At 54.8% G+C, this 24333-nt stretch overlaps 1 protein-coding gene across 2 annotated transcripts in view; it reads right to left on the bottom strand.

The window, feature by feature from the left end:
* Positions 1-1176: 1176 nt before the first annotated feature.
* lrrc24 (leucine rich repeat containing 24) overlaps positions 1177-24333 on the bottom strand; it is a 50067-nt gene continuing 26910 nt past the window's right edge. For both annotated transcript variants that reach the window (XM_087987643.1, XM_087987642.1), the window contains exons 3-5: positions 23297-23575; positions 15990-16158; positions 1177-7867 (exon numbers count right to left, since the gene is read on the bottom strand). In XM_087987643.1, the coding sequence (XP_087843769.1) occupies positions 6864-7867; positions 15990-16158; positions 23297-23575 (1452 nt within the window). In that variant the 3' untranslated portion in view covers positions 1177-6863. The remainder of the gene's footprint in view (positions 7868-15989; positions 16159-23296; positions 23576-24333) is intronic.

Here is a 24333-nt window from a genome sequence, read left to right as displayed (position 1 = left end):
ATCGGGAGCAACAGATACAATAAATGATATTGGTGGATGTGCAGGTGAATGATGGGATATGGGCCAGGTAAATGTAGTTAGGCCATGATCCCAATCAATGGTGGAACAAGCTTGAGGGGCTGAATGGCCTACTCCTATGTTCCAATAATGGTAAAAACAATGACTGCACATGTTGGAAACCAGATTCTGGATTAGTGGTGCTGGAAGAGCACAGCAGTTCAGGCAGCATCCGAGGAGCAGTAAAATCGACGTTTCGGGCAAAAGCCCTTCATCAGGAATTCAGCAGAATGCCTGAAGGGTGGAGAGATAAATGAGAGGAGGGTGGGGGTGGGGAGAAAGTAGCATAGAGTACAATAGGTGAGTGAGGGAGGGGATGAAGGTGATAGGTCGGGGAGGAGGGTGGAGTGGATAGGTGGAAAAGAAGACATGGTTGAAGAGCTTCAGGGCAGAGGAAATTAGATTAGATTAGATTTTAGATTAGATTAGATTACATTACAGTGTAGAAACAGGCCCTTCGGCCCAACAAGTCCACACCGACCCGCCAAAGCGAAATCCACCCATACCCCTACATTTACCCCTTACCTAACACTACGGGCAATTTAGCATGGCCAATTCACCTGACCCTGCACATCTTTTGGACTGTGGGAGGAAACCGGACCACCCGGAGGAAACCCACGCAGACACGGGGAGAACGTGCAAACTCCACACAGTCAGTCGCCTGAGGTGGGAATTGAACCCGGGTCTCAGGCGCTGTGAGGCAGCAGTGCTAACCACTGTGCCACCGTGCCGCCCACCAAATGGGACCTGGGAGTTGCAGTGGGAGAGGGACTCCCTGAGATTCTTGCAGAGAGAGGAGGAAAACTTCTTCAAGACAGGCATCCTTGCAAGAGGATTCGCAGTTGGGTTAAAATCTCAGGGAGTCCCTCTCCCACTGCAACTCCCAGGTCATTTCCTCTGCCCTGAAGCTCTTCAACCATGTCTTCTTTTCCACCTATCCACTCCACCCTCCTCCCCGACCTATCACCTTCATCCCCTCCCTCACTCGCCTATTGTACTCTATGCTACTTTCTCCCCACCCCCACCCTCCTCTCATTTATCTCTCCACCCTTCAGGCACTCTGCCTGAATTCCTGATGAAGGGCTTTTGCCCGAAACGTCGATTTTACTGCTCCTCGGATGCTGCCTGAACTGCTGTTCCTACAATGGGAAACGTGTTTCTTTATCCACAGGTTGTACACCTCTATCAAATCTCCCCTTGGTCTCTACCCAGGTGGAGAATAACCCTCAGTTTCTCCAGCTAGATCTCGTAACTAAAACCCCCTGTGGGATTGCAATCCCATCCAACTGAGCTTTACAGAATACTATGTGAACATAAAAGCCCCTGGGTGGTAAATAAAAACAGCCCTGGACCTGAAACAGAGACAGGTTCCATGGTAAAGGGTTAATCCCAATGAGTCCAACATTGTACTGGAACCGATACTGAAAACAGTGCCATGGGAGACCTGCTGTCATGAAACCCAAGAAAGGAATTAATTGTTCTCACTGAACTGACCAGACAATGTGATGGAGGCTGGTACAATTACAGCATTTAAAATGTATCTGGATGGGTATATGAACAGGAAGGGCTTGGAGGGATATGGGCCAAGTGCTGGCTATTGGGACTAGATTAATTTAGGATATCTGGTCAGCATGGACGAGTTGGACCGAAGGGTCTGTTTCCATTCTGTACATCTCTGTGATTCTATGATTATGACTCCTGTCCAGAAAGGAGGGAGCTTTAACCTACATCTGAGCTTGCCCAACTTGGTGAAATTCTTCATTTCCAGGGGGGAAATAACATCAGCACTGAGTGTGTCTGTCTGGAACAGTGCAAATAACAGACTAAAAGGAGTACAAGGCTATGAAACATTGACTCTTCATAAGGATGGTCTCAAGGTAATGTGTGATGCTTCAATGAGGACCATTATAAAAGGGACAGAGTCGAAGGGTTTATCACCGCAGTCAAATGGGGTGGGGGCCAGGTCAGGAACGGTCAACTTGGCAGTCACCTGATTTCTCCAGCTTCCTCATTTCCCCTCCCCCCACCTTGTATCAGTCCCAACCCTCGGACTCAGCATCGCCTTCTTGATCTGCAATCTTCTTCCTGACCTCTCCGCCCCCACCCCCTGTCCGGCCTATCACCCTCACCTTAACCTCCTTCCACCTATCGCATTCCCAACGTCCCTCCCCCAAGTCCCTCCTCCCTACCTTTTATCTTAGCCTGCTTGGCACACCTTCCTCATTCCTGAAGAAGGGCTTATGCCCGAAACGTCGATTCTCCTGCTCCTTGGATGCTGCCTGACCTGCTGCGCTTTTCCAGCAACACATTTTTCAACTTGGCAGTCACACCAACACTTCTCACAGGAATGACACCCACCTGAGGGGTACTGGGGCTGAGAGTGCAAATGAGTTTAACAACTAACTCCCAGGAACTCGGCTCTGAGTTGTGTAAGACGTGGTGAAAAAATGTAGAGTTTTGTCTGTGGTTATTTTTTATTTACTCCTGGAATGTGAGCATCGCTGGCTGGGCCCAGCATTTATTGCTCGTCCCTAGTTACCCCCTTGAAAAGGTGGGGGTGAGCTGCCTTCTTGAACCGCTGCTGTCCACCTGCTGTGGGTTGACCACAATGCCCCTAGGGGGGGACTTCCAGCATTTTGACCCAGCGACATGTATTTCCAAGTCAAGATGGTGGTGTTTCCGCGTACATGCTGCCCATGTCGTTCCAGATGGAAGTGGTTGTGAATTTGGAAGGTGCTGTCTAAGGATCTTTGGTGAATTTCTGCAGTGTATGTTGTAGATAGTACACGCTGCTGTTACTGAGCATCGGTAGTGAAGGGAGTGGATGTTTATGGATGTATCGCCAATCAAGTGAGCTGCTTTGTCCTGGATGGTGTCAAGCTTCTTGAGTGTTGTTGGAGCTGAACCCATCCAGGCAAGGGGGGAGTATTCCATCACACTTGTGCCTTGCAGATGATGGACAGGCTTTGGGGAGTCAGGAGGGGAGTTATTCGTTGCAGTATTCCCAACCTCTGATCTGCTCTTGTAGTCACTGTGTTTATGTGGTGAGTTAAGTTTCTGGTCAATGGTAACCCCAAGGATGTTGATAGTGGGGGATCTAAAGATGGTAACAGTATTGAATGTCAAGGGTCTATGGTTGGATGGTCTCTTTTTGAGGAATGTCACTGCCTGGCATTCCTGTGGTGCCAATGTTAGTTGCCACTTGACAGCCCAAGCCTGGAGGTTATCTAGGCCTTGTTGCATTTGAACAGGGCACCTTGATACCACACTTGGTTAAATGCAGCCTCGATGTCAAGAGCTCTCACTCTCACCTCACCCCTGGAAGTCAGTCAGCTCTTTTGTCCATGTTTGTACCAAGGCTGTAATGAGGTCAGGAGCTGAGTGGCCCTGGCAGAACCCAACTTGGGCGTGACTGAACAGGTCATTGCTGAGCAAGTGCTGCTTGATAGCACTGTTGATGGACACCTTCCATCACTTTACTGATGACTGAGAGTAGACTGATGGGGTGATAATTGTCTGGGTTGGATTTGTCCTGCTTTTTACGTACAGGACATACCCGACCAACTTTCCACATTGGCGAGTAGATGCCAGCGTTGTAACTGAAAAAGTTTGGCTCGGGGAGCGGTACGTTCTGGAGCACAAGTCTTCAGTACTATTGCCGGAATGTTTTCAGGGCCCAAAGCCTTTGCAGTATCCAGTGTCTCCAACCATTCCTTGATATCACGTGGGGTGAATGGAATTGGCTGAAGATTGGGATCTGGGACCACCTGTAGGAGGCCGAGATGGATCACCCACTCAGCACGTCTGGCTGAAGCTTTCACTCTGATGTGCTGGGCTCTTCCATCGTTGATGCTGGGAAAAAACAAAAAGTGCTGGAGATCACAGCTGGCTAGGCAGCATCCATGGAGACAGAGCAAGCAAACGTTTCAAGTCTAGATGACTCTTCATCATGGACGCTGCCTGATCTGCAGTGATTTCCAGCATTATTTGTTTTCAGTACAGATTCCAGCAACAGCAGTAAATTGTTCCTACATTGTGGATGGGGATATGTGTGGAGTCTCCTCCTCCGATGAGTTGTTTAGTCATCCACCACCATTCACAACTGGATGTGGCAGGACTGCAGAGCTTAGATCTGATCCATTGGTGGTGGGATCGATTAGCTCTGTCTATCACTTGCTGCTTCTGCTGTTTGGCAGGTAGTCCTGTTTGGGGGCTTCACCAGATTGACACCTCATCTTCAGGGATACCTGGTGCTGCTCCTGGCATACACTCCTGCACTCAATTCATGAGAATGTGATCAAATATGTTTCTCCTCCGTAAATCTTGGAGGCCTTTAAATTGGTCAAACCAATCAGGGTTTTGCCTGGCATAATTTAAATTAATTTAGAGGCTCCTGTACCCTGTACCATAAACACGTTTATTTCTGTCCTTCAGCAGCAACCTCAACTTCCTCAACACTACACATCCCTCCACCCATCCTTGACAACTTAGCAACAATGCTCCTTCATTCAGATCGTTAATGTATAACATGAAAAGTTGTGGTCCCAACACTGATCCCAGCAAAACTCCATTAGTGACTGACTGCCATCCTGAAAAAGACACCTTTATCCCTTCTGCCAGCCAGCCAATCCTCTATCCGTGCCAGTACCTTGCCCCCAACACCATAGGCTCTTCTCATTTAGCAGCCTCCTGTGTGGCACCTTGTCAAAGGCCTTCTGGAAATCCAAATAGATCACGGCAGCTGATTGACAACACGGAATGATTGATGGCACAGTGGTTAGCACTGCTGCCTCCCAGCACTAGGGATCCGGGTTCGATTCCAGCCTTGGGGGACAGTCTGTGTGGAATTTGTACATTCTCCCCGTGTTTTCTGGGTGCTCCTGTTTCCTCCCACAGTCCAAAGATGTGCAAGTTAGGTGGATTGGCCATGCTAAATTACCCATAATGTTCAGGGATGTGAAGGGGAGGTGCATTAGTCAGGGGTAAATGTAATAGTGTAGGGGAATGGGTCTGAGTGAGGGGTGGTGAGGTCTTGTTGGGCCAAATGGCCTGTTTCCACACTGTAGGTATTCTATGATTATAGAAACATCCACTGCTTCTTCTTTGTCTAACTTCTTACCTCCTCAAAAATTAGATCCTGCACCCTATTTTACCTCATTTGATCAATTTCTGACTTCACCAGCCTGATAGGTTCTACTTGAATTTAAGAGCTTCATTTTCTTGTATATCCCCTGCTTCAGTCTGTCCCAGGATTGTGTCCCAGGAGATAGGGAATATTTGCCAGATTCTCCACAGAAACCTTTCCCTGAAGTATGAACTGAGTGCACTATAAACCAGATGTCTTTACACACACAGGAATATAGTCACTCATGGGGTGGCACAATGGCTCAGCAGTTAGCACTGCTGCCTCACAGCACCAGGGACCTGGGTTCGATTCCAGCCTTGGGCAACAGTATGAAGTTTGCACATCCTCCCCGCGTCTGTGCAGGTTTCCTCTGGATGCTCCCACGGTCCAAAGATGTGCAGGTTAGAGTGGATTAGCCATGCTAGATTGCCCAGAGTGCCCAGGGCTATGCAGGGTGGGTAGATTAGCCATGAGAGTTATAAGGATGGGGGAAGAATCTGGGTGGGATACTCTTCAGGGGGTAGATGTGACTCAGTGGGCTGACTTGACTTGCTTCCACACTTAGGGATTCTATGATTTATTCTCTCGCTCTCTTTTACTATCACAATCTCCTCTCGCTCCCTGGTTGTGTCTTACACTTTCCACATTATTCCCACATTTTCACCTCTGCTTCCCAGCTTTTCTACCTCCTGTATTATCTTGAACACTCTTTCTCTTTCATCATCTCACCTGTAACCTCTTGCGATTCTCTCCTCATTCATACTGCTACTTTCTCCTTTTCTCATTCCCTCTCTCACCTGCGTCCAGCTGCAGGTGACTTGAGTGCTTTCGGATGATGGGGAATGTGATGATGGGATGACTGACACTTCCCCCAACACAACAACAAAAGACGTGCATCCACATAGCCCCTATCGCCACCTTGATGCTTTTCACAGCCAATTGAGTACCTCAGAAATGTTGTCACTGATGTACCACGTCAGCCAACTTGTGCACAGCAAGCTCCCAAAAACACTCTGGCTTCAATATATTGATTGGGGTCTAACTATTGACCCGGGCCCCTGAGAAAGGGGGTTTCCCTGCCATTATTTGTGGAATTCTTTACCATAGAGGGCAGTCGAGGCTGGGTTATTAATTATGTTCAAGGCTGAGACAGATTTTAATCAGTTAGGGAATCAAATACCGGGGAAATGACAGGAGAGTGAAGTTGAGGATTATCAGATCAGCCACGATCTCATTGAATGGTGGAGTGGACTAGATGGACTGAATGGCCTACTGCTGCTCCTACATCCAATGGAATGGTGCCCTGGGGCATCTTTTACATCCCACACGTTCCAGTGTCACATCCGAAATACAGCATCTGTGACAGTACAGCACTTGCCCCCTCAATACAGCACCAGGGAGGGTGGGGTATTGTCTGCCTGAATCCTCTGTACACTCAGAGTCACATCGAAACGTTAACTCCACACAAGCTGCCAGACCGGCTGAGTTCCTGCAGCAACTTCAGTGTTTGTTGTAGATTTCCAATGGCTGCAATATTTCACCTTTATTCCAGTCAGGAAAGGGGAACAGGGAATTGATCCATAATGTTCCATCCCAGCACCAAACTCACTTCCTCTGTCTCTCTCTCTCTCTCTCTCTCTCTCCCTCTCTCTCCCTTTCTCTCTATCCCCCTCTCTGTCTCTCAGCAATGGATCTCGTACTCGATCTCCCGCTTGAAGGCCCCACTGCTGAGGTTCTCAAACAACTCCCCGGGGCCTCTTTGGAACTGAGCCTGGGCTTGGGCCTGGGCCTGAGCATAGGCTTGGGCCTGGACCTGGGTCTGGGCCTGGGCCTGAGTCTGGACCTGGTGGAGAGGCCCCAACATGTGGAGCTGCCGGTCTGGCTGGGCAGCCGTGTCCTTGTAGGTGCAGAAGTCTGTCTTGTTTCGGTCGAGGACCAGCATTTCCCGGCCTGCTTCATCGCGGTACTCCTCCAGCTGAGCGAAGGTGGTCGGTCCATCCGAATAATCGTTGAGGTAGAGGCCGCCCTCCTCCCCACTCTGGCCCGACTCGCCTGCTCTCCTCTGACAGATCATGGCTGCCAGCAGCAGGAGGGCGACCAAAGTCAGCAGGGAGATGCCAGCCGCGATGCTGGCCTGGGTGCCAGGGCCCAAGGTGGTGAACTCCATACTGCCAGCCCCCGCCCTCTGGTAGGGAGAACGGCCCAGTGAGGGTGGCTCCTGGCTCCTGAGGCCCAGGCCTGGGCCTGACGACAGGTTCACCTGCAGCTCGAAGGTCGCAGAGGCCCTCCCGCCTGGGTTGTGGGCCTCGCACTCATAGATCCCGGCGTGCCAGACAGTCACATTGCGGAGAGTCAGTGTCCCTCCTCCGGAGAGTAGGCCTGAAGGCCCAGGCCCAGCCTTGCTCACCTTCCTCCAGCTCACCGCCGGTGGAGGGTAACCGGTGGCCTGGCAGCTCACCCTCAGCTCGTCCCCCCAGCGGCTCACCAGTCCCTGGCTGCGGTCCAGCCTCACGGCTGGCGGGATGCAGACCAGGCTGTTCCCCGGGACCTGCAGCAGACTTTGTCCAGCCAAGCGAGGGGGCTCAGCACACACCATCTTCTTACCCAGCAGCAACCGCCGCTGACCTTCCCCAATCGTCCAGGCCCGCAGCCAGTGCAGCGCACAGTCACACCTCCACTGGTTCCCTACAGCCAGACGGAGGGAGGGAGAGAGATAGAAAGAGGAGGGAGGGAGGAAGGGAGGGAGAGAGAAGGAGGGAGAGAGAGAAAGAGGGAGAGAGAAGGAGGGAGAGAGAAGGAGGGAGACAGGCAAGGACGGAGACAGGCAAGGAGAGAGATTGAGGGACAGACAGAAAGACGGAGGGAGAGTGAGAGAGACAGAAGGAGGGAGAGACCGAGGAAGGGAGAGAGACAGCCAGAGAGAGGGAGAGAGAGCGACAGAAGGTGGAAGAGACAGAGAGAGGGAGAGAGAGCCAGAGGGAGGGAGCGAGGAAGGGAGAAGAGAGAGAGAGGTGTGGAGACAGAGACAGAGAGAGATAGAGAGACCGACAGTGGGAGGGAGAAGGAGAGACAGAGAAATGGAGAGACAGAGAGAGAGAAATAGAGAGAAAGGAAGAGAGGGAGATAGAGAGAAAGGGAGAGAGGGAGACAGAGAGAGAGGGAGAGAGAGGCAGTGAGTGAGACAGAGAAAGACAGAGAGAGACAGAGAGGGAGAAGGGGAAGATACAGGGGGACAAAGAGAGAGGGAGAGAGAGAGAGAGAGAGAGAGAGAGAGAGAGAGATAGACAGCGAGAGACAAGGAGACAGACGGAGAGAAAAATACACATCGTCAGGCACACTCTGCATCATTCCTCCTCACCTACATCAATTAGCTTGTCCATCCACCTTACCCACCCAGAGTAATACATGTCTGCCCCCCAGCAGTTTAACCTCCTTACCCCCGGGATCACTCTGATGAAGCTGTGTCTACAATTCAAGCTGGGGGTACCATCTCCTAAGGTGCATTGCTCAGACCTCCAAGCGTCTGTCAAACATCCACAGCAGACCAACTGAGAAACCCACAAAGTGCCCAAAATCCTTAAACCCGAGCAATCATCACCAGTATCCCAGCAAACCCACCATGGGCCCTAGCAACCAAGTCCTGTCACCCTAGCAACCACCACCGGTATCCCAACAAACCTGCACTGCTGCCTAGCAACCTCTCCCTGAATCCTAGCAACCCCTCCCTGTATCCTAGCAACCTCGCTCTGGTCCCTACAAACCAGGTCCTGATACCTAAAAACCATGATCGGTGTCCCAACAATCCTGCCCTGGATCAGAGCAACCCCTCCCTGTATCCCAGCAACCCCTCATTCATTTCCATAAACCCTTCTGACTCCCCAGCTGTCTCTCTCCAAATTCTAGCAACACCACTCTGTATCCCAATAGCTGTAGCCTAGCAATTGCACCCATTATCAGGGTAATTGCCAGTGGCCTACCAACCCATCCCTCTACACCTGCAAACTCTCCCTGTGCTCCATCAACCCCTCTCTGTGCTCCACCAATCCCTCCCCATGCACCACTAACACCTTCCTGTGCTCCACTAACACCTTCCTGTGCACCAATACCCCATCCCTGTGCACCACCAACCCCTCCCTGTGCTCTACCAACACTTCCCTGAGCTCCACCAACCCCTCCCTGTGCTCCACCAACCCCTCCCTGTGCAACACCAATCCCTCCCTGTGCACTACCAACCCCTCCCTGTGCTCAAGTAACCCCTCCCTGTGCTCCACCAACCCCTCCCTGTGCACCACTAACCCCTCCCTATGCTCCATGAACCCCTCCCTGTGCTCAACCAACCCCTCCCTGTGCTCCATCAACTCCTCCCCGTGCACCACCAACCCCTCCCTGTGCTCCACTAACCCCACCCTGTGCACCACCAACCCCTCCCTGTGCACCACTAACCCCTCCCTATGCTCCATGAACCCCTTCCTGTGCTCAACCAACCCCTCCCTGTGCTCCCTGCACTACACCAACCCTCCCTGTGCTCCACCAACCCCTCCCTGTGCACCACAAACCTCTCCCTTTGCTCCAATAACCCCTCCCTGTGCACCACCAACCCCTCCCAGTGCACCACTAACCCCTCCCAGTGCACCACCAACCCCTCCCTGTTGACCACTAATCCCTCCCTGTGCACCACTAACCCCTCCCTGTGCTCCACCAACCCCTCCCTGTTGACCACTAATCCCTTCCTGTGCACCACTAACCCCTCCCTGTGCACCACCAACAGCTCCCTGTGCACCACCAACACCTCCCTATGCATCACCAACCCCTGCCTGTGCTCCACCAACCCCTCCCCATGCACCACCAAACCCTCACTGTGCTCCACCAACCCCTCCCTGTGCACCACTAACCCCTCCCTGTGCACCACTAACACCTCCCTGTGCACCACCAACCCCTCCCTGTGCTCCCTGTGCACCACCAACCCCTCCCTGTGCACTACCAACCCCTTCCTGTGCACCACCAACCCCTCACTGTGCACCACCAACCCCTCCCTGTGCACAACCAAACCAACCCCGTGCTCCACTAATCCCTCCCCGTGCACCACCAACCCCTCCCTGTGCTCCCCTAACCCCTCCCTGGGATGGGTTAATGCAGCACAGGGAGGGATTGGTGGCGCACAGGGAGGGGTTGGTGGAGCACAGGGAAGGGTTGGTTGAGCACAGGGAGGGGTTAGTGGTGCACAGGGAGGGGTTGGTAGTGCACATGGAGGGGTTAGTGGAGCACGGGGAGGATTTGGTGGAGCACAGGGAGGGGTTGGTGGTGCACAGGGAGGGGTTGGTGGTGCACAGGGAGGTCTTGGTGGAGCACAGGGAGGGGATGGTGGTGCACAGGGAGGGGATGGTGGAGCACAGGGAGGGGATGGTGGAGCACAGTGAGGGGTTGGTGGTGCACAGTGAGTGGTTGGTTGAGCACAGGGAGGGGTTGGTGGAACATAGGCAGGGGTTGGTGGTGCACAGGGAGGGGTTGGTGGAGCACAGGGAGGGGTTGGTGGTGCACAGGGAGGGGTTGGTGGAGCACAGGGAGGGGTTGGTGGTGCACAGGGAGGGGTTGGTGGTGCACAGGGAGGAGTTGGTGGTGCACAGGGAGCACAGGGAGGGGTTGGTGGAACATAGGCAGGGGTTGGTGGAGTACAGGGAGGGGTTGGTGGTGCACAGGGAGGAGTTGGTGGTGCACAGGGAGGGGTTGGTGGTGCACAGGGAAGGGTTGGTGGTGCACAGGGAGGAGTTGGTGGTGCACAAGGAGGGGTTGGTGGTGCACAGGGAGGGGTTGGTGGAGTACAGGGAGCACAGGGAGGGGTTGGTGGAGTACAGGGAGGGGTTGATGGAGCACAGGGAGGGGTTGGTGGTGCACAGGGAGGAGTTGGTGGTGCACAGGGAGGGGTTGATGGAGCACAGGGAGGGGTTGGTGGTGCACAGGGAGGGGTTGGTGGTGAACAGGAGGGGGTTGTTGGAGTACAGGTAGGGATTTGTGGAGCATAGGGAGGGATTGGTGGAGCACAGTGAGTGGTTGGTTGAGCACAAGGAGGGGATGGTGGAGCACAGTGTGGGGTTGGTGGAGTACAGGGCGGGGTTAGTGGTGCAGAGGGAGTGGTTGGTTGAGCACAGGGAGGGGTTGGTGTAGTGCAGGGAGGGGTTGTTGGTGCACAGAGAGGGATTGGTGGAGCACAGAGAGGGGTTGGTGGAGCACAGAGAGGGGTTGGTGGAGCAGAGAGGGGTTGGTGGTGCAGACGGAGTGGTTGGTGGTGCACAGGGAGGGGTTTTTGGTGCACAGGGAGGAGTTGGTGGTGCACAGGGAGGGGTTGATGGAGCACAGGGAGGGGTTGGTGGAGCACAGGGAGGAGTTGGTGGTGCACAGGGAGGGGTTGGTGGTGCACAGGGAGGAGTTGGTGGTGCACAGGGAGGGGTTGGTGGTGCACAGGGAGGGGTTGGTGGTGCACAGGGAGGGGTTGGTGGTGCACAGGGAGGAGTTGGTGGTGCACAGGGAGGGGTTGGTGGTGCACAGGGAGGGGTTGGTGGTGAACAGGAGGGGGTTGTTGGAGCACAGGGAGGAGTTGGTGGTGCACAGGGAGGGGTTGGTGGTGCACAGGGAGGGGTTGGTGGTGCACAGGGAGGAGTTGGTGGTGCACAGGGAGGAGTTGGTGGTGCACAGGGAGGGGTTGGTGGAGCACAGGGAGGAGTTGGTGGTGCACAGGGAGGGGTTGGTGGTGCACAGGGAGGGGTTGGTGGTGCACAGGGAGGGGTTTGTGGTGCACAGGGAGGGGTTGTTGGAGTACAGGGAGGGGTTTGTGGTGCACAGGGAGGGGTTGGTGGAGCACAGGGAGGAGTTGGTGGTGCACAGGGAGGGGTTGGTGGAGCACAGGGAGGAGTTGGTGGTGCACAGGGAGGGGTTGGTGGAGCACAGGGAGGAGTTGGTGGTGCACAGGGAGGGGTTGGTGGTGCACAGGGAGGGGTTGGTGGTGCACAGGGAGGGGTTTGTGGTGCACAGGGAGGAGTTGGTGGTGCACAGGGAGGGGTTGGTGGTGCACAGGGAGGGGTTGGTGGTGCACAGGGAGGGGTTTGTGGTGCACAGGGAGGGGTTGTTGTAGTACAGGGAGGGGTTTGTGGTGCACAGGGAGGGGTTGGTGGTGCACAGGGAGGGGTTGGTGGTGCACAGGGAGGGGTTGGTGTAGCACAGGGAGGGGTTGGTGGTGCACAGGGAGGGGTTTGTGGTGCACAGGGAGGGATCCTTCAACTCCTCCCCGTGCACCACCATCCCCTCCCTGTGATAAACCAACCCCACCCTGTGCTCCCCTAACCCCTCCCTGTGCTACACCAACCCCACCCCGTGCTCCCCTAACCCCACCCCGTGCTCCCCTAACCCCACCCCGTGCTCCCCTAACCCCTCCCCGTGCTCCCCTAACCCCTCCCTTTGCACCTCATCCAAGTCATTAATAATAATTACTAACAATAGAGGCCCAAGGACAGAGCCCTGTGGAACACCACTCACCACTGACGTCCAGGCAGAATATTTTCCTTCTACTACCACTCGCTGTCTTCTGTTGGCCAGCCACTTCTGTATCCAGACAGCTAGGTTCCCCTGTATCCCATTCCTCCTGACCTTCTGAATGAGCCTACCATGGGAAACCTTATCAAATGCCTTGCTGAAGTCCATATACACCACATCCACAGCTCGACCCTTATCAACATTTCTAGTCACATCCTCAAAGAACTCGATAAGGTTTGTGAGGCATGACCTGCCCCTCACAAAGCCGAGTTGACTGCAATTAATCAAGCCATGCTCTTCCAGATGGTCATAAATCCAATCCCTCAGAATCCTTTCTAACACCTTGCAGACGACAGATGTGAGACTGACTGGTCTGTAATTGCCAGGGATTTCCCTATTTCCTTTCTTGAAGAGAGGAATTACATTTGCATCTCTCCAGTCCTCAGGTACGACTCCAGTGGAGAGCGAGGATGCAAAGATCTTCGCAAGTGGAAAAGCAATTGCATTTCTCGTTTCCCAAAGCAGCCGAGGACAACCAACCCCTCCCTGTGCTCTACCAATCCCTCCCTGTGCAGCACCAACCCCTCCCTGTGCACCACCAACCCCTCCCTGTGCTCCACCAACCCCTCCCTGTGCAGCACCAACCCCTCCCTGTGCACCACCAACCCCTCCCTGTGCACCACCAACCCCTCCCTGTGCACCACCAACCCCTCCCTGTGCTCCACCAACCCCTCCCTGTGCTCCACCAACCCCTCCCTGTGCTCCACCAACCCCTCCCTGTGCTCCAACAACCCCTCCCTGTGCACCACCAACCCCTCCCTGTGCACCACCAACCCCTCCCTGTGCTCCACCAACCCCTCCCTGTGCACCACCAACCCCTCCCTGTGCACCACCAACCCCTCCCAGTGCACCACCAATCCCTCCCTGTGCTCTACCAATCCCTCCCTGTGCAGCACCAACCCCTCCCTGTGCACCACCAACCCCTCCCCGTGCTCCACCAACCCCTCCCTGTGCTCTACCAATCCCTCCCTGTGCACCACCAACCCCTCCCTGTGCTCCACCAACCCCTCCCTGTGCTCCACCAATCCCTCCCTCTGCACCACCAACCCCTCCCAGTGCACCACCAACCCCTCCCAGTGCACCACCAACCCCTCCCAGTGCACCACCAATCCCTCCCTGTGCTCCACCAACCCCTCCCTGTGCTCCACCAACCCCTCCCTGTGCTCTACCAAACCCTCCCTGTGCAGCACCAACCCCTCCCTGTGCAGCACCAACCCCTCCCTGTGCTCCACCAATCCCTCCCTGTGCTCCACCAACCCCTCCCTGTGCTCCACTAATCCCTCCCTGTGCTCCACCAACCCCTCCCTGTGCTCCACCAACCCCTCCCTGTGCTCCACCAATCCCTCCCTGTGCACCACCAACCCCTCCCTGTGCACCACCAACCCCTCCCTGTGCTCCACCAACCCCTCCCTGTGCACCACCCCTCCCTTTACCAGTAGCACCAGCAGCAAAACCCTCATCATTCCTGGCAACTGTCCATGGAGCAACATCTCCCTTATCCAAGCCAGCCTTCCCTGAATCCAAGTAACCCATTCCCTATACCTAGGAACTTTGCACTGCGATCTGATAGCCCTTCCCTGAAGACAGGTGACCCCTCCCTGTATCCGACAAACCTCCCTGAGGTATACAATCCCTCCTTCCAACACCATCTGCCTGGACCTCTCTCTATCTGCTCCTGCTGCTGGTCAGTATTATTGAAAATCCATTAATAAGATGTCAGCCTCACTGGCTCGGCCCGCGTTTATTGCTAATCCCTGAATGCCGTGGAGCAGGTGGGATTGAGCTCTCTTCTTGATTGTTAATTTCTGACTTCTGCCTTCCCACTTCTCCTGAAGGCCTTTGACAAGGTGCTACACAGGAGGTTGCTGAATAAGATAAGAGCCCATGGTGTTGGGGACAAGGTACTGGCACAGATAGAGGATTGGCTGACTGGCAGAAGGCAAAGAGTGGGGATAAAGGGGTCTTTTTCAGGCTGGCAGCCGGTGACTAGCGAGGTCCACAAAGGTCAGTGTTGGGACCACAACTATCTCACATTTTACATTAACGATCTGGATAGAGCACCTGGGGGCATTCTGGCTAAGTTTGCGGCTAACGTAGAGATAGGTGGAGGGGCAGGTAGTGTTGAGGAAGTGGGGAGCCTGCAGAAGGACTTGGATTGGCTGGGAGGGTGGGCATGGGAGTGATAGATGGAAGACAATGTGGGCAAGTGTGAGGTTATGCACTTTGTTAGGAAGAATAGAGGCATGAACTGTTTTCTAAACAGGGACAGGCTTCAGAAATCTAAAGCACAAAGGGACTTGGGAGTCCTAGTTTAGGATTCTCTTCAGGTTAACATGCAGGTTCAGTTGGCAGTTAGAGAGGCAAATGCAATATTAGCATTGATTTCAACAGAGCTATAATACAAGAGCAGGGGTATACTGCTGAGGCTGGATAATTATGAGCAGTTTTGGACCCTGTATCTAACGAAGGATGTGCTGATGTTGGAGGGAGTCCAGAGGAGGTTTACACAAATGATCCTGGGGGTGAATGGCTTGTCATATGAAGAGTGGTTGAGGACTCTGGGCCTGTACTTGGTGGAGTTTAGAAGGATGAGGGAGGAAGCTGACTGAACCTTTGACAATACTGAGAGGCCTGGATAGGGTGGACGTGGAAAAGATGTTTCCACCAGTAGGAGAGACTAGGACCTGAGGACACAGCCTCCGAAGGAAAGGATGACCCTTTAGAACTGAGATGAGGAGGAATTTTTCAGCCAGAGGGTGGTGAATCTGCCGCAGAGGGCTGGGGAGAATAAGTCATTGAGTGTATTTAAGACAGAGTTAGATAGGATCTATCTCTGATTGGTAAGGTGATCAAAGGGAGAAGGTAGGAGAATGGGGTTGAAAAACATATCAGCCATGATCAAATGTCAGAGTGGACTCAATGGGCCGAATGGGCTAATTCTGTTCTTATATTTTATGGTCTATGGATTTTGTCCCTTTTATTTATGCCCTATGTTCTGGTTAAGAACACCCGAATGATGACTGGTAATTGCCTGAGCATATCTGCAGGGAGCATCTGTCACATCTCAGAGGGGTGAGACTGAGGACGTTAATAAAATCCCTCCACAATGGATAAGGCTAAATAAGTGTCTTGATTTCATTCTGACCAACGGACCGAGTTTCTACTTTACACCGACAGCAGAGGAAGATGTTTCAATGTTTCGATGTTAACGGTGTCTTCTTACCGGTCAGTCGGAGTTCCTGTAAGCTCTTCAGGGGTTGGATTGATGTCTGGTGCAGTGTATGGAGCCGGTTACTGCTCAAGTCCAGCAAGGCCAGTGATGAGAGCCCCTCAAAAGCTTGGTCAGCCAAAGACTGGATATTATTTTCCTGAAGGTGGAGTTCCTGTAGTCTCTAGAAGGGGAGTCAAGTTATTAAGGGGAAAAAAATACATCATCAGGTTTCCAAAATACTAAGTCCCTCCCCCAACTCCCTACTGCTTTCCCATTCCCTTCACTCTGTACACTCACTGTCATAACTTTGACCAACAACACGCATACTTTGCCCTTTCCCCTTTGCACTCTGACCTATGTGCTCCATGCATGGCTCAGCTATCTCCACAAACCTTACGGTCATCAAATGAAGTTTCCTCCTGATCTGTCCACACTCCCTGTCTCCCCTATGGGCAGGTACAGGTCAGCACTGTATCAGTCCCACTCACTCCCCCTCTCCCGGCCCAGGCTCTCTCCCGTCCAGTCCCAGTCCCAATCACTCCCTCTGACCAGTCCCAATCTCTCCCCCGTCCAGTCCCAGTCCCAGTCTCTCCCTCTGTTCAGTTTCAGTCTCTCCCCCTGTCCAGTCCCAGACTCGCCCCCTGTCCAGTCTCAGTCTCTCCCCCTGTCCCAATCACTCCCTCTGACCAGTCCCATGTCTCAGTCTCTCCCCCTGTCCAGTCCAAGTCTCTCCCTCTGTCCAGTCTCAGTCTCTCCCCCTGTCCAGTCCCGTGTCTCAGTCTCTCCCTCTGTCCAGTCCCAGTTTCTCCCTCTGTTCAGTCTCAGTCTCTCCCACTGTCCAGTATCAGTCCGAATCACTCCCTCTGACCAGTCCCAATCTCTCCCCCGTCCAGTCCCAGTCCCAGTCCCAGTCTCTCCCTCTGTTCAGTCTCAGTCTCTCCCCCTGTCCAGTCCCAGACTCGCCCCCTGTCCAGTCTCAGTCTCTCCCCCTGTCCAAATCACTCCCTCTGACTAGTCCCATGTCTCAGTCTCTCCCCCTGTCCAGTCCAAGTCTCTCCCTCTGTCCAGTCCCAGTCTCTCCCCCTGTCCAGTCCCATGTCTCAGTCTCTACCTCTGTCCAGTCCCAGTCTCTCCCTCTGTCCAGTCCCAGTCTCTCCCTCTGTCCAATCCCATGTCTCAGTCTCTCCCCCTGTCCAGTCCCAGTCCCAGTCTCTCCCCCTGTCCAGCCCCAGTCTCTCCCCTGTCCAGTCCCAGTCTCTCCCTCTGTCCAGCCCCAGTCCCAGTCACTCCCTCTGTCCAGTCCCAGACTCTCCCCCTGTCCAGTCCTCAGTCTCTCCCCCTGTCCAATCCCAGTCTCCCCCCCCTCCAGTCTCAGTCTCTCCCCCTGTCCAGTCCCAGTATCTCCCTCTGTCCAGTCCTAGTCTCTCCCTCTGTCCAATCCCAGTCTCTCCCCCTGTCCAGTCTCAGTTCTCCCCTGTCCAGTCTCAGTCTCTCCCTTGTCCAGTCCCAGACACTCACTCTGCCCAGTCCCAGTCTCTCCCCCGTCCAGTCCCAGTCTCTCCCCCTGTCCAGTCCCAGTCCCAGTCTCTCCTTCTGTCCAGTCCCAGTCCCGGTCTATCCCCCTGTCCAGTCCCAGTGTCTCCCTCTGTCCAGTCCCAGTATCTCACTCTGTCCAGTCCCAGTCTCTCCCTCTGTCCAATCCCAGTCTCTCCCCCTGTCCAGTCTGAGTCTCTTCCTTGTCCAGTCTCAGTCTCTCTCTCTGTCCAGTCTCAGTCACTCCCTCTGTCCAGTCCCAGTCTCTGTCTCTCCCTCTGTCCAATCCCAGTCTCTCCCCTGTCCAGTCCCAGTCTCTTCTCCTGTCCAGTCCCAGTCTCTCCCCTCTCCAGTCTCAGTCTCTCCTTCTGTCCAGTCTCAGTCTTTCCCCCTGTCCAGTCTCAGTCTCTCCCTCTGTCCAGTCCCAGTCTCAGTCTCTCCCTCTGTCCAGTCTCAGTCTCTCCCTCTGTCCAGTCCCTGTCCCTGTCTCTCCCTCTGTCCAATCCCAGTCTCTCAAGCTGTCCAATCCCAGTCTCTCACCCTATCCAATTCCAGTCTCTCCCTCTGTCCAGTCCCAGTCTCTCCCGCTGTCCAGTCCCAATCTCTGTCTCTCCCCCTGTCTAATCGCAGTCTCTTCCCCGTCCAGTCTTAGTCTCTCCCCCATCCAGTCCCAGTATCTCATTCTGTCCAGTCTTAGTCTCTCCCCCATCCATTCCATGTATCTCACTCTGTCCAATTCCAGTCTCTCCCCTGTCCAGTCCCAGTATCTCCCTCTGTCCAGTCTCAGTCTCTCCCTCTGTCCAGTCCCAGTCACTGTCTCTCACCGTGTCCAATCCCAGTCTCTCCTCCTGTCCAGTCTCAGTATCTCCCTCTGTCCAGTCTCAGTCTCTCCCCTGTCCAGTCCCAGTCTCTGTCTCTCCCCCTGTCCAGTCCCAGTCTCTCCCCCTGTCCAGTCTCAGTCTCTCCCCCTGTCCTGCCTCAACCTCTCCCTCTGTCCAGTCCCAGTCTCTGCCCCTGTCCAGTCTCAGTCACTCCCTTGTCCAGTCTCAGTCTCTCCCTCTGTCCAGTCCCAGTCTCTCACTCTGTCCAGTCCCAGTTTCTGTCTCTCCCTCTGTCCAATCCCAGTCTCTCCCCCTGTCCAATCCCAGTCTCTCCCCCGTCCAGTCCCAGTATCTCACTCTGTCCAATTCCAGTCTCTCCCTCTGTCTAATCCCATTTTTTCCCCTTGTCAATTACCAGTCTCTCCCCTGTCCAGTCCCAGTATCTCCCTCTGTCGTGTCTCAGTCTCTCCCTTTGTCCAGTGCCAGTCCCAGTCTCTCCCCCTGTCCAGTCCCAGCCCCAATCTCTCCCTCTGTCCAGTCTCAGTCTCTCCCTCTGTCCAGTCCCGGTCTCTCCCTCTATCCATCCCAGTCTCTCCCTCTGTCCATCCCAGTCTCTGTCTCTCCCTCTGTCCAGTGCCAGTCCCAGTCTCTCCCCCTGTCCAGTCCCAGCCCCAATCTCTCCCTCTGTCCAATCTCAGTCTCTCCCTCTGTCCAGTCCCGGTCTCTCCCTCTATCCATCCCAGTCTCTCCCTCTGTCCATCCCAGTCTCTGTCTCTCCCTCTGTCCAGTCCCAAACTCTCCCTCCGTCTAGTCCCAGTCTCTGCCTCTCCCTCTGTCCAGTCCCAGTCCCAGTGTCTCCCTCTGTCCAGTCCCAGTCTCAGTTTCTCACTCTGTCCAGTCTCAGTCTCAGTTTCTGACTCTGTCCAGTCTCAGTCTCTCCCTCTGTCCAGTCCCAGTCTCTCCCTCTGTCCAGTCCCAGTCTCAGTTTCTCACTCTGTCCAGTCCCAGTCTCAGTTTCTCACTCTGTCCAGTCCCAGTCTCTCCCTCTGTCCAGTCCCTGTCTCTCCCTTTGTCCAGTCCCAGTCTCTGTCTCTCCCTCTGTCCAGTCCCAGTCTCAGTCTCTCCCTCTGTCCAATCCCAGTCTCTTCCCCTGTCCAGTCTTAGTCTCTCCCCCATCCAGTCCCAGTATCTCACTCTGTCCAATTCCAGTCTCTCCCCTGTCCAGTCCCAGTATCTCCCTCTGTCCAGACCCAGTCTCTCCCTCTGTCCAGTCCCAGTCTCTGTGTTTCCCTCTGTCCAGTCCCAGTCTCAGTCTCTCCCTCTGTCCAGTCCCTGTCCCTCCCTTTGTCCAGTCCCAGTCTCAGTCTCTCCCTCTGTCCAGTCCTAGTCTTTCCCCCTGTCCAGTCCCAGACTCTCCCTCTGCCTAGTCCCAGTCTCAGTCTCTCCCTCTGTCCAATCTCAGTCCCTGTCTCTCCCTCTGTCCAATCCCAGTCTCTCAACCTGTCCAATTCCAGTCTCTCCCTCTGTCCAGTGCCAGTCTCTCACCCTGTCCAGTCCCAGTCTCTCCCGCTGTCCAGTCCCAATCTCTGTCTCTCCCTCTGTCCAAACCCAGTATCTCCCTCTGTCCAGTCTCAGTCTCTCCCTCTGTCCAGTCCCAGTCTCTGTCTCTCCCCCTGTCCAGTCCCAATCTCTCCCCCTGTCCAGTCCCTGTCTCCCCTCTGTCCAATCCCAGTCTCTCCCTCTGTCCAATCCCAGTCTCTCCCCTGTCCAATTCCAGTCTCTTCCCATGTCCAGTCTCAGTATCTCCCTCTGTCCAGCCTCAGTCTCTCCCCCTGTCCAGTCCCAGTCTCAGTCTCTCCCCCTGTCCAGTCCCAGTCTCTGTCTCTCCCCCTGTCCAATCCCAGTCTCTTCCCCTGTCCAGTCTTAGTCTCTCCCCCATCCAGTCCCAGTATCTCACTCTGTCCAATTCCAGTCTCTCCCCTGTCCAGTCCCAGTATCTCCCTCTGTCCAGTCTCAGTCTCTCCCTCTGTCCAGTCCCAGTCTCTGTCTCTCCCCCTGTCCAATTCCAGTCTCTCCCCTGTCCAGTCCCAGTCTCTCCCCCTGTCCAGTCTCAGTCTCTCCCTCTGTCCAGTCCCGGTCTCTCCCTCTGTCCAGTCCCAGTCTCTGTCTCTCCCTCTGTCCAGTCCCAGACTCTCCCTCTGTCCAGTCCCAGTCTCTGTCTCTCCCTCTGTCCAGTCCCAGTCCCAGTCATCCCTCTGTCCAGTCCCAGTCTCAGTTTCTCACTCCGTGCAGTCCCAGTCTCTCACTCTTTCCATTCTCAGTCTCTCCCACTGTCCAGTCTCAGTCCCTCTGTCCAGTCCCACTCTCTCAGTCTGTCCAGTCGCAGTCTCTCCCCCTGTCCAGTCTCAATATCTCCCTCTGTCCAGTCTCAGTCTCTCCCCCTGTCCAGTCCCAGTCTCAGTCTCTCCCTCTGTCCAGTCCCAGTCTCTCCCCCTGTCCAGTCTCAGTCACTCCCACAGTCCAGTCTCAGTCTCTCCCCCTGTCCAGTCTCAATATCTCCCTCTGTCCAGTCTCAGTCTCTCCCCCTGTCCAGTCCCAGTCTCAGTCTCTCCCTCTGTCCAGTCCCAGTCTCTCCCCCTGTCCAGTCTCAGTCACTCCCCCAGTCCAGTCTCAGTCTCTCCCCCTGTCCAGTCTCAGTCTCTCCCTTTGTCCAGTCTCAGTCTCTCCCTCTGTCCAATCCCAGTCTCTCCCCCGTCCAGTCCCAGTATCTCACCCTGTCCAATTCCAGTCTCTCCCGCTGTCTAATCCCAATCTCTCCCCTTGTCCATTACCAGTCTCTCCCCTGTCCAGTCCCAGTATCTCCCTCTGTCGTGTCTCAGTCTCTCCCTTTGTCCAGCGCCAGTCCCAATCTCTCCCCCTGTCCAGTCCCAGCTCCAATCTCTCCCTCTGTCCAGTCTCAGTCTCTCCCTCTGTCCAGTACCGGTCTCTCCCTCTGTCCAGTCCCAGACTCTCCCTCTGTCCAGTCCCAGTCTCAGTCTCTCCCTCTGTCCAGTGTCAGTCCCTCTGTCCAGTCCCAGTCTCTCAGTCTGTCCAGTCCCAGTCTCTCCCCCTGTCCAGTCCCAATCTCTCCCTCTGTCCAGTCCCAGTCTCAGTCTCTCCCTCTGTCCAGTCCCAGTGGCTCCCTCTGTGCAGTCCCAGTCTCAGTATCTCCCTCTGTCCAGTCTCAGTCTCTCCCTCTGTCCGGTCACAGTCTCTGTCTCTCCCTCTGTCCAGTCCCAGACTCTCCCTCTGTCCAGTCCCAGTCTCAGTCTCTCCCTCTGTCCAGTCCCAGTCTCTGTCTCTCCCTCTGTCCAGTCCCAGTCTCAGTCTCTCCCTCTGTCCAGTCCCAGTCTCTCCCTCTGTCCAGACGCAGTCTCTCCCTCTGTCCAGACCCAGTCTCTCCCTCTGTCCAGTCCCAGTCTCTGTGTCTCCCTCTGTCCAGTCCCAGTCTCAGTTTCTCACTCTGTCCAGTCCCAGTCTCTGTCTCTCCCTCTGTCCAGTCCCAGTCTCTCCCCATGTCCAGTCTCAGTCACTCCCCTGTCCAGTCCCAGTCTCTCCCCCTGTCCAGTCCCAGTCCCAGTCTCTCCCCCTGTCCAATCCCAGTCTCTCCCTCTGTCCAGTCCCAGTCTCAGTCTCTCCCTCTGTCCAGTCCCAGTCTCTCCCTCTGTCCAGTCCCAGTCCCAGTCTCTGCCCCTGTCCAATCCCAGTCTCTCCCCCTGTCCAGTCCCAGTCCCAGTCCCAGTCCCAGTCTCTCCCCCTGTCCAGTCCCAGTCCCAGTCTCTCCCCCTGTCCAGTCCTAGTCTCTCCCTCTGTCCAGTCCCAGTCTCTCCCCCTGTCCAGTCCCAGTCTCTCCCCCTGTCCAGTCCCAGTCTCTCCCCCTGTCCAGTCCCAGTCTCTCCCCCTGTCCAGTCCTAGTCTCTCCCTCTGTCCAGTCCCAGTCTCTCCCCCTGTCCAGTCCCAGTCTCTCCCCCTGTCCAGTCCCAGTCTCTCCCCCTGTCCAGTCCTAGTCTCTCCCTCTGTCCAGACCCAGTCTCTCCCTCTGTCCAGTCCCAGTCTCTGTGTCTCCCTCTGTCCAGTCCCAGTCTCAGTTTCTCACTCTGTCCAGTCCCAGTCTCTGTCTCTCCCTCTGTCCAGTCCCAGTCTCTCCCCATGTCCAGTCTCAGTCACTCCCCTGTCCAGTCCCAGTCTCTCCCCCTGTCCAGTCCCAGTCCCAGTCTCTCCCCCTGTCCAATCCCAGTCTCTCCCTCTGTCCAGTCCCAGTCTCAGTCTCTCCCTCTGTCCAGTCCCAGTCTCTCCCTCTGTCCAGTCCCAGTCCCAGTCTCTGCCCCTGTCCAATCCCAGTCTCTCCCCCTGTCCAGTCCCAGTCCCAGTCCCAGTCCCAGTCTCTCCCCCTGTCCAGTCCCAGTCCCAGTCTCTCCCCCTGTCCAGTCCTAGTCTCTCCCTCTGTCCAGTCCCAGTCTCTCCCCCTGTCCAGTCCCAGTCTCTCCCCCTGTCCAGTCCCAGTCTCTCCCCCTGTCCAGTCCCAGTCTCTCCCCCTGTCCAGTCCTAGTCTCTCCCCCTGTCCAGTCCCAGTCTCTCCCCCTGTCCAGTCCCAGTCTCTCCCCCTGTCCAGTCCCAGTCTCTCCTCCTGTCCAGTCCGAGGTTTCCTCTCCATCCAATGCCAGATGGTGGTACAGTTTAGCCTTAACATTCCACACTTTCCCTCTGTTCATATTTCATTTCAACCGCCCTCACTCCACCTCATTTCCCACTCCGTTACCCAGCCCCCCAGGTCCCTCTCCCCTCCCCTCCCCCAGTGCTCTCTCACCCTCCACCAATGCCCTCTCCTCCCTCCCCAGTGCCCTCTTCCCCTCCCCCAAGGCCCTCTACCCCTCCCCATCAGTGCCCATTCCCCCGCCCCCTCAGTTCCCTCTCTGGGGCGGGTACCTGGAGTCCTCGGAAAGTCAGGCTTGCTAACCAGCTGATGTAATTTCCTGCCAAATACAAGACCCTGAGGTGGTCCAGCCCCTCAAAGATGCTGTGGTTGAGATGCTGAATGCGATTTCCGTTCAGAGCTAATTCAACCAGCGAGTGTTGCCGGGACAGAGCACCAGGGTCGATAGTGCTGAGGCTGTTGTTCTGAATGTAGAGATTCTGGAGTTGGGAGAGGTGGCCAAAGTCCCTCTGGCTGATGTGAGTGATGTCATTATCTTGTAAAAATAGTGTCTGACAGAATGAATAAAACCCCAGTCAGCTCAGAGAGACAGACAGGAAGACAGAGAATGAGAGAGAGAGAGAGACAGAGACAGAGACAGACTGAGAGTCATAAAGTCTTAAGAGTTAGACAGCACAGAAACAGACCGTTGGGTCCAACTCATCCATGCCAACCATCTAATCCCAAATGTAACCAGTCCTTTTTGCCTGTGGTTGGCCCATATCACTCGAAACCTTTTTTATTCATGCGCCTGTCGAAATGTCTTTCAAAGGTTGTAACTATACCTGCATCTACGACTTCCTATGGCAGCTTGCTCCATACACTCACCACCCTCTGCATGAAAACGTTGCCTCCCCAGGTCCCTTTTAAATCTTTCCCCTCGCACCTTAAAAATATACCCTCTTGTTTTGAACTCACTCTAGGGAAAAAATAACCTTCACAATCAATGCCTATCCATGGTAAGTTCCTGGGGAGTGTGGAGACCTTGGAGTGCAGGTTCATAGCTCCTTGAAAGTGGAGTCGCAGTAGATAGGATAGTAAAGAAGGGGTTTGGTGTGATTAGATTATAGTCCCTACAGTGCGGAAACAGGCCCTTCGGCCCAAGTCCATACCGACCCTCCGAAGAGTAACCCACCCAGATTTATTTCCCTCTGACTGATGCACCTAGCACTATGGACAATTTAACACGGCCAATTCTTTGGACTGTGTGAGGAAACCGGAGCACCCGGAGGAAACCCACGCACAGGGAGAATGTGCAAACTCCACACAG

The sequence above is a fragment of the Chiloscyllium plagiosum genome, unplaced genomic scaffold, assembly GCF_037043375.1.
Source record: "Chiloscyllium plagiosum isolate Xiang-an unplaced genomic scaffold, Cpla_swu_hap1 HiC_scaffold_5, whole genome shotgun sequence".
Taxonomy (NCBI): Eukaryota; Metazoa; Chordata; class Chondrichthyes; order Orectolobiformes; family Hemiscylliidae; genus Chiloscyllium; species Chiloscyllium plagiosum.
This window is presented reverse-complemented; position numbering and strand designations above follow the sequence as displayed.